General features: G+C 30.9%; 1 protein-coding gene across 5 annotated transcripts; it reads right to left on the bottom strand.

Annotated features, from left to right (window-relative positions):
* Nucleotides 1-3105: 3105 nt before the first annotated feature.
* LOC128181902 (uncharacterized) lies at nucleotides 3106-12903 on the bottom strand. Of its 5 annotated transcripts, none has more exons than XM_052850467.1 (11): nucleotides 12738-12897; nucleotides 10291-10365; nucleotides 9244-9321; nucleotides 7738-7851; nucleotides 7481-7656; nucleotides 7187-7304; nucleotides 6937-7003; nucleotides 5839-5988; nucleotides 5067-5179; nucleotides 4867-4945; nucleotides 3106-4468 (listed from the first exon to the last, which is right to left on the bottom strand). In XM_052850467.1, the coding sequence occupies exons 2-11, from the start codon at nucleotides 10345-10347 to the stop codon at nucleotides 4353-4355; spliced, it is 1068 nt and encodes a 355-aa protein (XP_052706427.1). In that variant the 5' UTR covers nucleotides 10348-10365; nucleotides 12738-12897; the 3' UTR covers nucleotides 3106-4352. The 5 variants fall into 5 exon arrangements, with proteins under 5 accessions (XP_052706427.1, XP_052706428.1, XP_052706431.1 ...); XM_052850468.1 differs by having other exon boundaries at nucleotides 12742-12896; XM_052850471.1 differs by lacking the exon at nucleotides 9244-9321 and having other exon boundaries at nucleotides 12742-12903.
* Nucleotides 12904-13348: the final 445 nt, after the last annotated feature.

The raw sequence follows: 13348 nt of genomic DNA, 5'->3' as shown, positions 1-13348 counted from the left end.
TACAAGAGTGCTAAATCTAATGTTCCCTCTTTGACCGTTAACGACATTCTATTAATAAATTCATTCTTTTCAATTTACAACCTTCATCAATGCGACTTAGTTTTTTTTCCAGAAATATTTTACTGATATGCCATAAAAGCCAGGAGGTTTTTTTTTGGTAACGTTTTATTGCAGGAGCCATCATAAATCAAAATATCATGGGTAATTAATAAAAAGCAGGTTGGATTATAAAAAACAAAACGTTAGTCTCTGTTTGCTAAACACATTTAATGCTCCAGACTATTTCACAATAGCCGACATAGAAATGACCTGTCTATTTAGTTGAATTGAAATGTTCTGGTATTCTTCTAGAATTCTGGTATTGTAACTGTCTAAATGCTGTGGTATTTTACGTGTGTTTAAAGACCGATTTAAAAATTCAATCAATTATTTTCAAATAATATGTTCCATGACCGTCTTATTACATTCTAGAATAAAAATAATCTATGAAGTTCTACAATGTACATGTACGTGAACGTTTTTTATTCGATGTTAAAGATTCTTCTCACATTAATCAAATTTCTTTAGGATGGGGCCACTTATGCATGGAGAAGGAAATATTAAAATAAAGGGGTATATTATAATATTTCTCTTAGATAATGGTTACATTAACATTTTCGGGGGGGGGGGGGTTACATGAAAAAAATGTACTGTTTCACTTTCCAATTATAAACCCAGTTGACAACCTTCATTAATTCAATACTTCAAAAATATCACCATATAGGAAAAATAATCACAAGCTGAAGTCGTAGAGAACTCAGTTCTTTGTTTCAATTCTCCGTCTCTGTAATGTTTTTTCTACAAAATTAAACGACGAGTTGGCTTTTCTACAGTTTTACGTATACTTATTTTTTGCACATGCCTGCAATTTAGAAGTAATCGAGACGCAGAAAGAAACCCCTTTTTTGCACTTTTGGTCCGTCCTTTCGATACTAGGTATCTATAAACACATAGTGTCATTATCAAAATTCAATTTTTCTTCTTGTTTTCATACGAATTGCATCTTGAAGTTATCTTTATTTTTGGCCGGGCTCTGCTGAAAGCAGACTCCTGGCTATAGGCAGGCAAATCGCGAATGTTACTATAAATAGCACAACTTCAAAAGTAAAGAAAAAACCAAACAGCGTCAAGGTAAAGCTTCCGCTATACCAAATAGTTAAACAAAGTTCCATGTTTTCTCAAAAGTGTTGGCATTTTGTTTCTTTTTTTTAAGTTTCGAATGAATTATCTTTTTTAGTTTTCTTATTAATAACGTGTTTTTAAAACATTACTATGCATTTTGGACACATACAATGCGCATGAATTTCCATGAACTACTTTGCTGCGCGATGAAGAAATGGGGTTTGAATATATAATGCTTGTTGCAAAATTCAAGGCAGCAACTGTTGAACTTTTTAACTTCTGCTAGACAGACATATTTTTTGTTTATAGCAGCTTACAAAATTTGGTCGCTCTCTGACGCTTTGCCGACATTAAAAGCATGAGAGAGAGAGAGAGAGAGAGAGAGAGAGAGAGAGATTTTCAGTCTTTACTACACAATAAGCATTAAGACACACCGAAAGAGCCCGGCTTTCAGTACTTTGATTTCTTAATGTAAGCGAAAGTATTCTTTTTTGTTCCGTTATTCCAATCGAGGGACATCCTTATTTGTTTTGCTTTTTTTAAAAACCAACTTTTTTATTCTTATCTTATAAAAATATTATATTCATTTATCTTTTAAAAGGAAAATTAAAAGCGTATTGGCAGGCATTAAGGTAGCTCGCGGGTTTACTGCTTGCGAGAAAACCTATCCTGAAAATTTGTCCACGTGATCGATAGGTTTCAATGATTTATTTCTAAAATTTATTTGAGATTCGTCTGCGTAGTAATAATGTTATCGTGATTCAAACACAGTGTTGCTGATAAAATCAAGCAACGCCATTTCAATGAAATATATAGTAAAATGCATATCTTAGTCGAAAACCGCATTTCAAAACTATGCTTCAAACTTTTAAACGATCTAGACGAACTTAATCTTACTCAACACAATAACAGAAGAGATTATTTTGAATCAATTCATAAAAAAAAATCAGTATGTTTCTCGGCCAATTTTTCGTAAAACAACTTTAAAGATTTAAAAGATTTCACAAAATCCTATATTCTTATCACGACGTTAGCCCGACGTTATCAATTTCTTTCGTCTGAGAACCAAATATGAAAATGCGCTGGTTGACCAGACTAGCTGATTTACACATATTATAACATGCAAATCTAATTAACATTATTTTGAATGTTTTCGAATGCATAAAGGAAATTAATGTAAGGTTGTGAAGAGAAGAAACATGGCTACTTTAAATTTCTTTTCAATGAGTCAGTCATGCATTCAATGCAAAAAAATTACCATACACGTATTGACATATAAATAAGTTTGTAATCGCATACGATAACTACCTAAAGCCAAAATGATTTTAATAGTTAGATCGGTATTTGAAAATACAGAATTCATTATTGTGAAACGAGCGAAGTTAATGCATACGGTTCAATTTATTAAATTAAAGAGTTCCAACGCACACTCATACCTTATAGAACTCAATGCGACAATGTATGTCATCTTTAAATTTTTAGCACTTGATAATTATAAATGTTTGTATAAACTGCAAATTAGCTCTTTAAAATGTTTCTAAAGATCATTTATTATTTCTAAAAGAATTGTATGAGTTTGTTATGACGGTCAACTCTTTACGTCGAATCCTACTGTGACGTCAACAAACCCGCGAGCTACGTTAAAACAGATTTAACGAACGTATTCTTCTCAGTAATGATTCCTTTTTTCTTTAAATGCCAATTAGGAATGTTAGCCATTGCCGAAAGATTAACACAATCTTCCTCTGTTCGAAGATATTCAATGTATAATGAAGGGCTGTTGATCAATTTTGAATCATTAAAACGTTATTAGATATTTACTGCAAGATAATGATGAAAGTAAAATAAATATAACTAACACGAGGGCTTACTTCTAAGAAGCTGGTCATTTTGTACCTAAACTCTTTTGAAGAGTTATCTCCCCTTGAAAAAAGAAAAAAAATATCAAAGGATTCATTTTATTTCATATTTTAAAAAAGAGAGACTTCATGCATATAAGCACCAAGACATTTTTAAAAAATTCAAGATACATTTTACAATATCTTTATAAAACATGCTCTGTCCATAGACTTCAATGTAAAATTGCAGGTACAATTGGTTGGACAATAATCAAAATTTCGAAAATTTCTTTAGTGGGTATTTTTATTTGATAATATATTCAAAATCAAACCATAATTTCAATGATCGGAACATTCATTTACTTTGTACAAAATGTGGTTGTTACTTTTTAATACCTCAATATCTAATGGACATTAAAAAAATGAACTTAAAGAAAATAGAAGGTTTTTTTTTATATACAAAGCAAAACATTAGTTAAATGCTGAAAATACTGGCCTTGAACATATCAGTCTATCATAAAAATATCAAAATAATTCAATATCGTCGTGAAAAAATCTCTTGTGATTATGCAACATATAATGCTTAACATACAATAAAATCCTAAAAGCAATAACTGAAAAGCAAAGTCAATTTATTCAATGAAATGTTTGTTTTCATGATAAATAAATTAATAAAAACATGCATAGTTTAACAAAAAATATATACTTGTACAGTTAAGATTAAAACAAGATAAATTATAATAATGACCTTATAAACAATATAGAAGGGATTGACATAGAATTACACATCATTTTTTGTGAAAAATTGACGATAAAACAACGCTTTTGATTGGTCAATCACTTTTGTTGATATCACCAGACAACAATTTTTCTATTAAACTGCCGGAAAAACTACATCTCTTCCTTATTCTTTTCTTTTTGGGTTAAGTGTCTTTTTCCGTTTTACATTTTAGTATTAAAGATGCCATTAGATAATAAGCAGTGAATATATTTTGCGTAGTTAAAAGAAATGAATTCAATATGTATTGAGTAATATGTACATGAACTATATTTCTTTATTTTTTTTTACTGGATTACAGAAAATGTTATTTGGCTTACTTCAGTTGCTTCGGTAAACACTTACCACTTAACAGTGCATTTAATTTTAATTCAGTCAAGAATCGTTTTCGTGTCATTTAGTTCAAAGAATAGAAATTATTGATGAAAAAAGACATCATTAAACTGTTTAAACAAATGTACTTCGAGCAAGTTTACTTGTTATTGACAACCAAAGTTATCAATTACTGTTGTTAAACTTTGCACATAATCTGTCGAAAGTCAAGTTCGAAAAATGCAATGATTTTGATCCTTTTCCTATGGTGTGCAATCGGTTTTTTCTATCCACACCCCAAAGCCTTTACGTGAGACAGCAGTCTCACGTGTTCCCAGCTCATAATTTCCTGTTGTCTCATTGTAGTGGACATACTTATCTGAAATATAAAATTGTAAACAAATACCAATTTGAGCAGTATTTACGACACAACTCTGTAATTGAAGTTTTAAGACTTGCTGTTAAATTTTATTTTATTGTTATTTTTCCTCATTTAAAGAAACCGTGAAACAAAACTGAAGTTTATTGCACATTTGGCATGTTTCCACAGAGTTTTTATACGTATGTGTAACCCCTCGTAGATCATTTCTAAAGTTACTTCTAGGAGGATGCCCAATCCTCCTAGGCACCTGATCCTATCTCTATCTTTTTGGAGGTCCATGTTGCTCTGCTTTGAATTTGTATTTCGTTTTATGGAGTTTTGAGATGGTTGACAGTTTGTTGTTGTCATTTTTTCATTTTAAAAGTCATGATAAATGTGTTTTTAAGAATACTCACTATCATTTCCATCTGGTTTAAGGTAAACATCCCTGTCTATTTGCTCTTGTCGAAATATTGGAATCCCCTTTGTTTTATCCTTTTAAGAAAGATATAACAAAAATACAGTGATAACATAATATAATTCACAAATAAATCTTTCATCTTTTCTATAAAAAAATAATATCTATAATTATAAAATTATGCAAATTTAATCTTACAATGACATCCAGTCGTTTCCCTTTGAGACCAAGGTATTTTGATTTATCTATCTGAACTTGGAAAGTGTATGCAAGGTAATATCCGGCGAGAGTTTTTGTGACTACAAAATGGTCTACAACGAAAAAACCCATTTACAAAAAAATGCAAGAAAGAATGTATTAAATCACCTTAGATGGTTTCTTTGCCACCAATGAAACAAAAAGTTTGCTTTTAACGAACTTCTATTGTCAGCAACATCTATTCACACATTAACAATGATAAGTTACGTTATATATTCGGTTATTTGATTCTCGGTCGAGCCTATGCTGAAATTTGGGAGAAAACATGGATACAATAGAGAGTTTCTGGCGAAATATTGATCAGATTTCATCCCATGTAATTATCAGTTTCATTTTTAATTTATTATATAATTGCAAAGTTTTTTATATAGCGCTTTTAAATTGCAATGCATTTCTCAAAGCTCTTTTACAATTATTACCCCAGCAGACCTTAAAGCATTCCAGAGCCTTTTCAGTGCGGCAGCCGTTAAGGCGCTCGGACACACACATTCTGACAATATCTTACACTGTCTATAGCCAGGTACCCATTTTCACACTTGGGTGGAGTGAGGAAATACATGTAAAGTGTCTTTACCAAGGACACAACGTCGACCTGCCGCGGCCAGGATTTGAACCCACAACCTTTCGGTCATGAGCCCTGCACCTTAACCACTCGGTTACCGACGCCATATATAATATCACAAGTGGTAGTTACAAAATGTGATAATCTTACGAGCACAATTCGAACTGACGTCTCCAGAATTACAGAGATTCAATTGTCCATTAGTATATGCCAACGATTTGTTGCTTCTCGGACACACTATTGCCGCCACAATGGGTGGGTCGTTCGTAAGCTTCACAGAGTCTTCTTTCACTATAATTTCTTTGAAAGATAGAAAGAATCAAATTCCTTAATTTGAAATGTAAAAATATTATCAAGATGGTTTTTGTTCTTCCTATTTGCAATCATTTGTACTTTGTTTCATCTTGATATTATTTTTATAATGTTCTAATATCTGTATCATATATTTTCCATTTGATTTTGAAATTTTGATCTACAAAGTTAATTGAAACTGAAAAAAGGTTTATTCTATTGTACAAAATATTTGAGATTAATAGAATCATTTATTATTACGAGTGTGGGATAGTGAAATTCCACCGAGGGGACAAGATTCACCGTCTAGGGCGAGGCTTTGCCGAGTCCTAGACCGTGAATCTTGGCACCGAGGTGGAATTTCACTATCCCACACGAGTTTATAATGAATGATTATTTTTCTCGCATTATATTAGCTTAAAAATGATGTTTGACAACTTTCTGTTTTGACGTTCAAAAGATTACTTTCAGTTTATCCCTCCGCGTGCTTCAAATAGTGCAAGTTAAATGAAAGCATACGACAGTTTTTTCAATGAAAATATGAAAAATTGTAATTAATTATGCAACACAATTACTTAATGGATAATCTCAATGCACTATTTTGCATTTCCCTACAGCAGACAACGTTTGTTTTCGTTTTAAAACGGCGTAGTAATACACAGTGTAAGACAGAAAAATCTCACACTGCTGTCTCACACCGGACAAACCGATCTCACACCGGTGATAATGCGAGAAATGCTTTTCCGCGGGATAGATTGACAAGGTTTTTTGAAATATGACGTTTTGTCAAATATTTTTTATGGGGCCATCAATACTATTTACTAACAAAAACTTTGCTTGAATTTATCAATTTGCCCTGAAAATAATGCAGCACTGCAGGAAACAACTTTAAAAACTTTTACTTTTCGAATACAATCCAATGATTTCGTGATAATTATACTATATTATTTACTCTACCTTCCGATGCTATTTCAAGAAGGAATTCGATGGTTGTAAACTTGTCAGATCTTCTATTGTATTTCACCTTTCAATGACAAAAAAACCCCTAGATAAATTGATGATTGGTGTAATAAGGTTTTCTTTAAGGTGATTTTTATTCCAATAGATGTAGTCAAAAGTATCATAAATAAAGAGAAATATAGAGGTAAAGTTTGAAAAATTCAAAACAACATATGAAAAAGATGTTGAATTATCTAGACTATATTACCATTGATATTGTCTTTGACATTGGTAAATTTCGAAACATCTCCACAACATCTGCATTGTCGTGTGTAAAAGATCCTAGTATCTTTATGCCATTTAAACTCACCAAAATGTCTTTATTTCTAGAAGAAAAATGAAATATTGAAACCGAATTCAACGTTTTGATACGCAAAAACATAGCAAGACAACAATATTAATATACCCAATAATCTATCATTATAACATTTCTATTTACACAAACTGTTCACTGTATACGTTTGAGAGTGTGGAACAAGTAAACAAATTAGTTTTGCCTTACTTCAGATGTAAAGCTTTAGCAAAGATTCCGTCTTCTTCCAGGGAACAAAATGCATGAAGAAATGCCCCATCACTTCGTCTAATCGTGGAAATGAATCCTCCCAGGGATTCCTCTTTATCAATATCCTCCTTAGGGTATCGCACAAAAATTTCTGACACCAGAGAACTCTCATCCAACTAGAACAAAAAGTAATACAAACAAACAAAAATACATATTTTCAGAGTGCAAACCGTTTATTACCGTCTAGTTTCACTTACCAGAGTACTTTCTCGAGTGTCAATTCGTTTCAGTTGTTTTCCCTTTTTGGTTCTTTGAATGACTGTCAATTCTGTGGTCTCAATAAACTCGAATGATTTCTCATCATCACAGTTCTACAAACAAAATAGCAGTCAGCAATCACATTTTTGGAATACGATATTCCATATTTCTAATCAATTCTACGAAATTATCATATGAAAGTTGCGTGTCAAATAGTACCATTTCAATAACCTTTAAAACTTGTTTAATTAAAGAGGTTCGTTCCTCAGTTTTTGGGTAGCCATTTGGGTCACCTCTATTGTTGAAATTATGCATCATATATTGATTCTACCCAAAAATTCAAATTTTATAATGCCAATTAAACTATCTTAAATAACATAGTAATGGAAAAAAAGTACATATTTAAAGAGTTTAGTATGGGACTATCTTTTGTGGAGGAAGGTTTTTAAGAAGAAAATGAAAATTTTTTTTATAACTCAGTTGTTTTAGAGTACCATCATTTTAGCTTCCTTATTTTCAGTCCAAACAAAATTTCCAGATAGTTTGTGCATTAGGATATCTTCATTTTGTTACGAAAAACATAATTGTTCATTTTTTCAATATTTCTATCGACACATATTGGCAAATTTAACTTATATTTCATATCAACTAAGGAAAAATGAATCCCAATTTTTGCCTAAAATCAGCTTATTTCATGTCATATCTCAAATTTTACATAATAGACCCATACTTTTGGTTTTATTTTCTAAAATTTTAAGATTTTTCTGACAAGTTTATCATAATTTGAGAAAAAATTTGAGACTGTTAAATAAATACATTACATGTTGAATTGGTAATGGTTAAAAATAGCGGGGTTTTTTTAGTGCAAAAAGGTCCAAATATCAAATAGGTAAAGAAATTGTAACATTTTTCTATATGATAATTCGAATTTTATTTGCTTTAAATAGTAAAAATTTTGTGCTCCTGTTTTGGGGAGATATATTAATACTATTATTGTGACTAATTGGCTTCGTCTTGGGTGTGTTGCATACTGAGGTAGTGACACAGTCACACTTTAATTTTCATAATGTTCTTGGCTCATTTTCACATACATCAAATAACTAGAAAACAGAACTTTGGATATCATGTTTATGATATCTGTATAGATGCACCTATACATGTACCTGACTTAAGTCTTAAAAACAAATAACAATGGTGTGTGAATGAACCATGTTTGGAGTATTTATAAGAAGATAACCAATGCATTACTGGCCAGTCAAAACTTGTTAAAATCGAAGACAATTATAAAATGTCATTGCTGACAAGGTGTACTATTGTCTACATCCCTACAGATTTGATTTAGACTGAGTATGAAGTACTTTAATATGTAGTTATACTTTATTTCCCAGTATTTCCCGGAAAATACCAGTAATTCCCGGGAATTACCAGTATTTCCCATCGTCATGGGAAATTTGAATATTTCCCGTTTTTTTGCCAACCCTGGATCCAACATCTTTAATAAATACCTGATCATCTTTTATTTCAAGGCTCTGAACACATTTCAAAATTTTCTCTTCTTTTTGGCATGTTGATCCTCCATTGTTCTTCAGTGACAAAGATAAATACCATAAATTGAGTGACCTACTTTACTTGTATTTTATATTCTATCAATGAATATGATTTACTTGATTATATTAGAGATTGAGAGAGAGAGAAAGAGAGAGAGAGCAAGAGAGAGAGAGAGAGAGACAGAGAGACAGAGAGAAAGAGGGAGGGAGTATAAAGAAAATACACAATCGGTTGACCAATGAATAAAAGACGCATGCATGGGGTTACTTCCAGTCATTTCTTTCTTTTTAACATTTTAAATGAACATACGATAGTTTCCAATCACGAATAGTGAAATTTCCACTTATTTTTGTATTTAAACATATATTGAAAAATTTGGAAAGAATAATTTATAACTTGAATGTGGATTTTGTTGATAAAATTCCAAAAATATAGTTTGGTTTACGAAGTACATCTTACAGAAAGTTTTAAAAAATTGATTAAACGACAGAAGTATGAAAGGGTGCTTTCTTTTGGCTGCCCTTTTGGATGATCAAATCGTACAACTCCATTATGCTAATAATTTGAAAAGTTTAACAAGCAACGAAGTAGCTACAATAGACATAATAAAAATGAGATTGTCAGTGTCTTGAAGTGGCGACTGCTCTATAATCATTTATTAACAAGTTTAATGAACCATTGTTAATTCTATATTGCAGTAGTATGATTAAAAATATACCGCAAATGTAAAGATGGATTGGTAATATAAGTACTGAATAGGCAAAAGTAGTCGTAGTATTAGTAGAAGTAGTAGTAGTACAAATAGTGATAGTATTTACTGTAACTAAAGTAAATTAAAGCAATGGAGGTTTATATGATTTATGTAGTAGTAATTGTGCTTATTAAGCTTTCATCAGTATAGCGTACTATAACACCATATAAAAGCAGTCATATTACACTGTTTAAATAATGCATTAAAAAATGACCGGCTTAATATTTGGTTTCATATTTGGTTTAATACTCACAACATTGCAGCAAGATTCAGTTGCACCATTCATTATTATTCCATCAATACCATCCATATTTGGCTCAGTGCTTCTCTTAAAAACGATGCATATCCTTAATATTCACTTTTATTAAACAAAGTAAACTACTGCGCAAAAGTGAATTTACAAGACAAGCAGAAGCATTGCAATTCTGCGATTCAACACATGGTGTAAGTTGCACAACATTTTGAATTTTTATTTTAACTCTTTATTTTGCATCTTGGCAAACCCATAATACTACTGTATTGTTAAATTATTGTTTAAAATGACATTTATTTTCGTTTAGTGTTTCAGAAGCATACTCAGAGATAATTAACGCTGATTTATAGTTGCTTTGATAAAATGCATGTTATGAAGTGACTGCAAGTGGAAAGTCTGAGTAGCGTTCTAATGATTGGCTAAAATATATTTCATATCAGATCTTTTTCCAGGAAGTATGTTTCTAAATGCAGTAGTAGTATACAGATAAACAAAGCACTTAAAATGAAGGGTTGTGTTTGTTAGTGAATCTGATAAACACTGCCGGAATTGAACTCTCCTTCATATATATAAGAAATACACACTGCCTCTCTATAATCAAATACTGGAATGGTTACAACATAAAACATCTTTAAAACTACCTAATAGCTACAGTTATAAATTTTTACTCATCAAACAATACGGTAGGATGAAAACTGTGCATAAACAAGAAATAATATAATATTTCAACCAGTATAGCTTCATTGGTACATGTATTAAATTCTAATGTGCAAAAAAAAAGATATGAAATAAAAACCGGTGTTGTATTGCAGCTTTCCCCTATTGTAGTTTTATCTTCGGAAAACCTTCTATAAGGTAGTTTTTTCTCCCAAGGGGCAAAAGGCTATTATAGAGTTCCCCCATAGTATGTTCAAATTTTATTTTAAAAAATAATGGGAATCAATTGTTATTAAAATTCATATCAATGTTTTGAACATTCTAAGGTTGCATAAACCAACATAAATATTTACACATGTTTGTGGACTAATGATTTTATTTTATATTAACCAACAAAACGTTCATTTTTTTAAACTTAAGTCTTTTAGACAAAAATCCTCTGCTTTTTAAATAATTGTGGAATAAATGAAACATCCATCTTTTCTCTCATAAAATTATTGATTTCTTACATCATAAATACTGAATTGATATAATTCATATATAATTAGCCTAACTTGAGGACACTCTCCTTCGTTCAACTGTCGCTAAACTTTCCAATTTTATACAAACACAAGCTTATTATTTTCAAATAAAAGTTATTAAGTAAGCACAATTTGATTTAAATCATTAATGTAAAGGAAATTAATAATGGGGGTTACAATTCTTTTGTTTTACCGTTTTAATGGCACACCACATTATGGCTATAAATCCTCAGAATATGAAATTAGAAGCACACGTATAATCTTTATACACAAGCTGCAAGGTCTAAAACCTTGATACATTTTTAAATTATGCAAATTGTTATTTTTGTTTTCTAAGGGTTAATTACAGAAAAGCATATTTCCAAATCACGTTGCTATTGATAATGTGTAGATCTAAGCTCAAACTAGCATGCAGTGAATAATGACAACATAAGGTGGGATAAGACACCATTTCACATTTCCAGGACTCTCTACTCATGACACTGAACCAAACCGTTTAAAGTTGTTTAAAAATATATAAACATTAACTTTAGATTTGCTGTTTAATACGTAATCAACTGTACCCCTTAGTATTACTTTTTAACATTACCAAAGGCACAAAAAACTACAATTTTTAATCCCATCATTGCATCCAGTATCACTAGATATCCAAATTTAGAAAGGAAAACTTTGAAAATAAATTAGATATCTTGTGATAAATAGAAGAGGAAATAAATTTTGTGAATTGAAAGAAAAGAGAACACTATGTTATTAAGTAGGCTTTCCGTAGTAGTAATAAAAAAAAAGTGGGACCATGCTATATTAGCAGCTCTTCATGGGAAAAAAATCTACTATAAAGCCACTTTCCCGGGGTTTGGGTGGGAACAGCTACACGTGTATGTAGCCACTGTCCGGGGGAGGGGGTCTAGGGGAAAGGGTACTATACAACCTCGGCCATAATCAATCAATTATATACATACACTATGTGTCTATGAAAATAGTAAAGTTTCTGATATCATTATTAATATCAATAATGATAAACCAAAAACATGTCTCTGTAACATATTCATTTTTGTAGAAGTTAAAAATTTAGATTGAGAAAAAAACATCGAGAATTTATTATTTGTTAAACTTAAAATGCCTTAAAATTTCCATGTTAACACATAAGTTTAATGAAATGTAAGCCGTTTTGCACTAAAATCAAATTACAATTAAAGAAAGATCAGTTTCCGACATTGTACATGTATGGCAACATTATGATATAAGAATTAATTCTTGAAAACCTCTTACCTACAACAAAGACAGGTTGTGTTGAAATTATTTTTCTTCCGTTTCTTGTTTAGAGCCACAAATATTGCGTCAATATAACTGTTCCTCAATCATTGCAAATGTTATATAACTAATTTCTTGCGCATGCCTGCGATATTGGATTGGTAAAGGACATCATCACAACCTTGTTCCATTGGTGAAACCTTTTAGATCTTAGATAACCGCATTCATATGCATGTCACTACTATTTCCTGTCATTTTCCATGTCGATGTTGCATTTTTACTTCTCCGGTTTATCTAATATTTTTATATACTTTGCCTTTAACATGTTGACACAAAGCAAACAAGAGTATCTAAATGAATCCCAGCTGTGTGCAAGTGCTTCAAATCTATTTTTGGCTGATATTTAAATACTGTCTCACGAATATATGAATTTATACTTATTGAGTAACTTTAGAAAATATCTTCATTGTATCTTGATCTTTTATTCTTTAGAAAACAACAGGGTACATTTTGGTGAATAAATGATCTATCAATCATCATTTGTTATATTTCGATATACAAATTGTTGAATATATGTTATAACCCATTTTCAGAAAAAAAGAGAGAAAAAAAACAAAGTAAAGTACAGT

This window comes from Crassostrea angulata, chromosome 4, assembly GCF_025612915.1.
Source record: "Crassostrea angulata isolate pt1a10 chromosome 4, ASM2561291v2, whole genome shotgun sequence".
In the NCBI taxonomy this organism is placed as follows: Eukaryota; Metazoa; Mollusca; class Bivalvia; order Ostreida; family Ostreidae; genus Magallana; species Magallana angulata.
This window is presented reverse-complemented; position numbering and strand designations above follow the sequence as displayed.

What these genes read in the sequence shown, in the direction of transcription:
- LOC128181902 (XM_052850467.1), bottom strand. Translation starts at nt 10,347, where the DNA reads ATGGATGGTATTGATGGAATAATAATGAATGGTGCAACTGAATCTTGC. An exon ending in CTGAATCTTGCTGCAATGTT is followed by an intron (nt 9,322 to 10,290) that starts GTGAGTATTAAA and finishes TTGTCACTGAAG; the next exon opens with AACAATGGAGGATCAACATG. An exon ending in TAAACCAGATGGAAATGATA is followed by an intron (nt 4,469 to 4,866) that starts GTGAGTATTCTT and finishes TTTATATTTCAG; the next exon opens with ATAAGTATGTCCACTACAAT.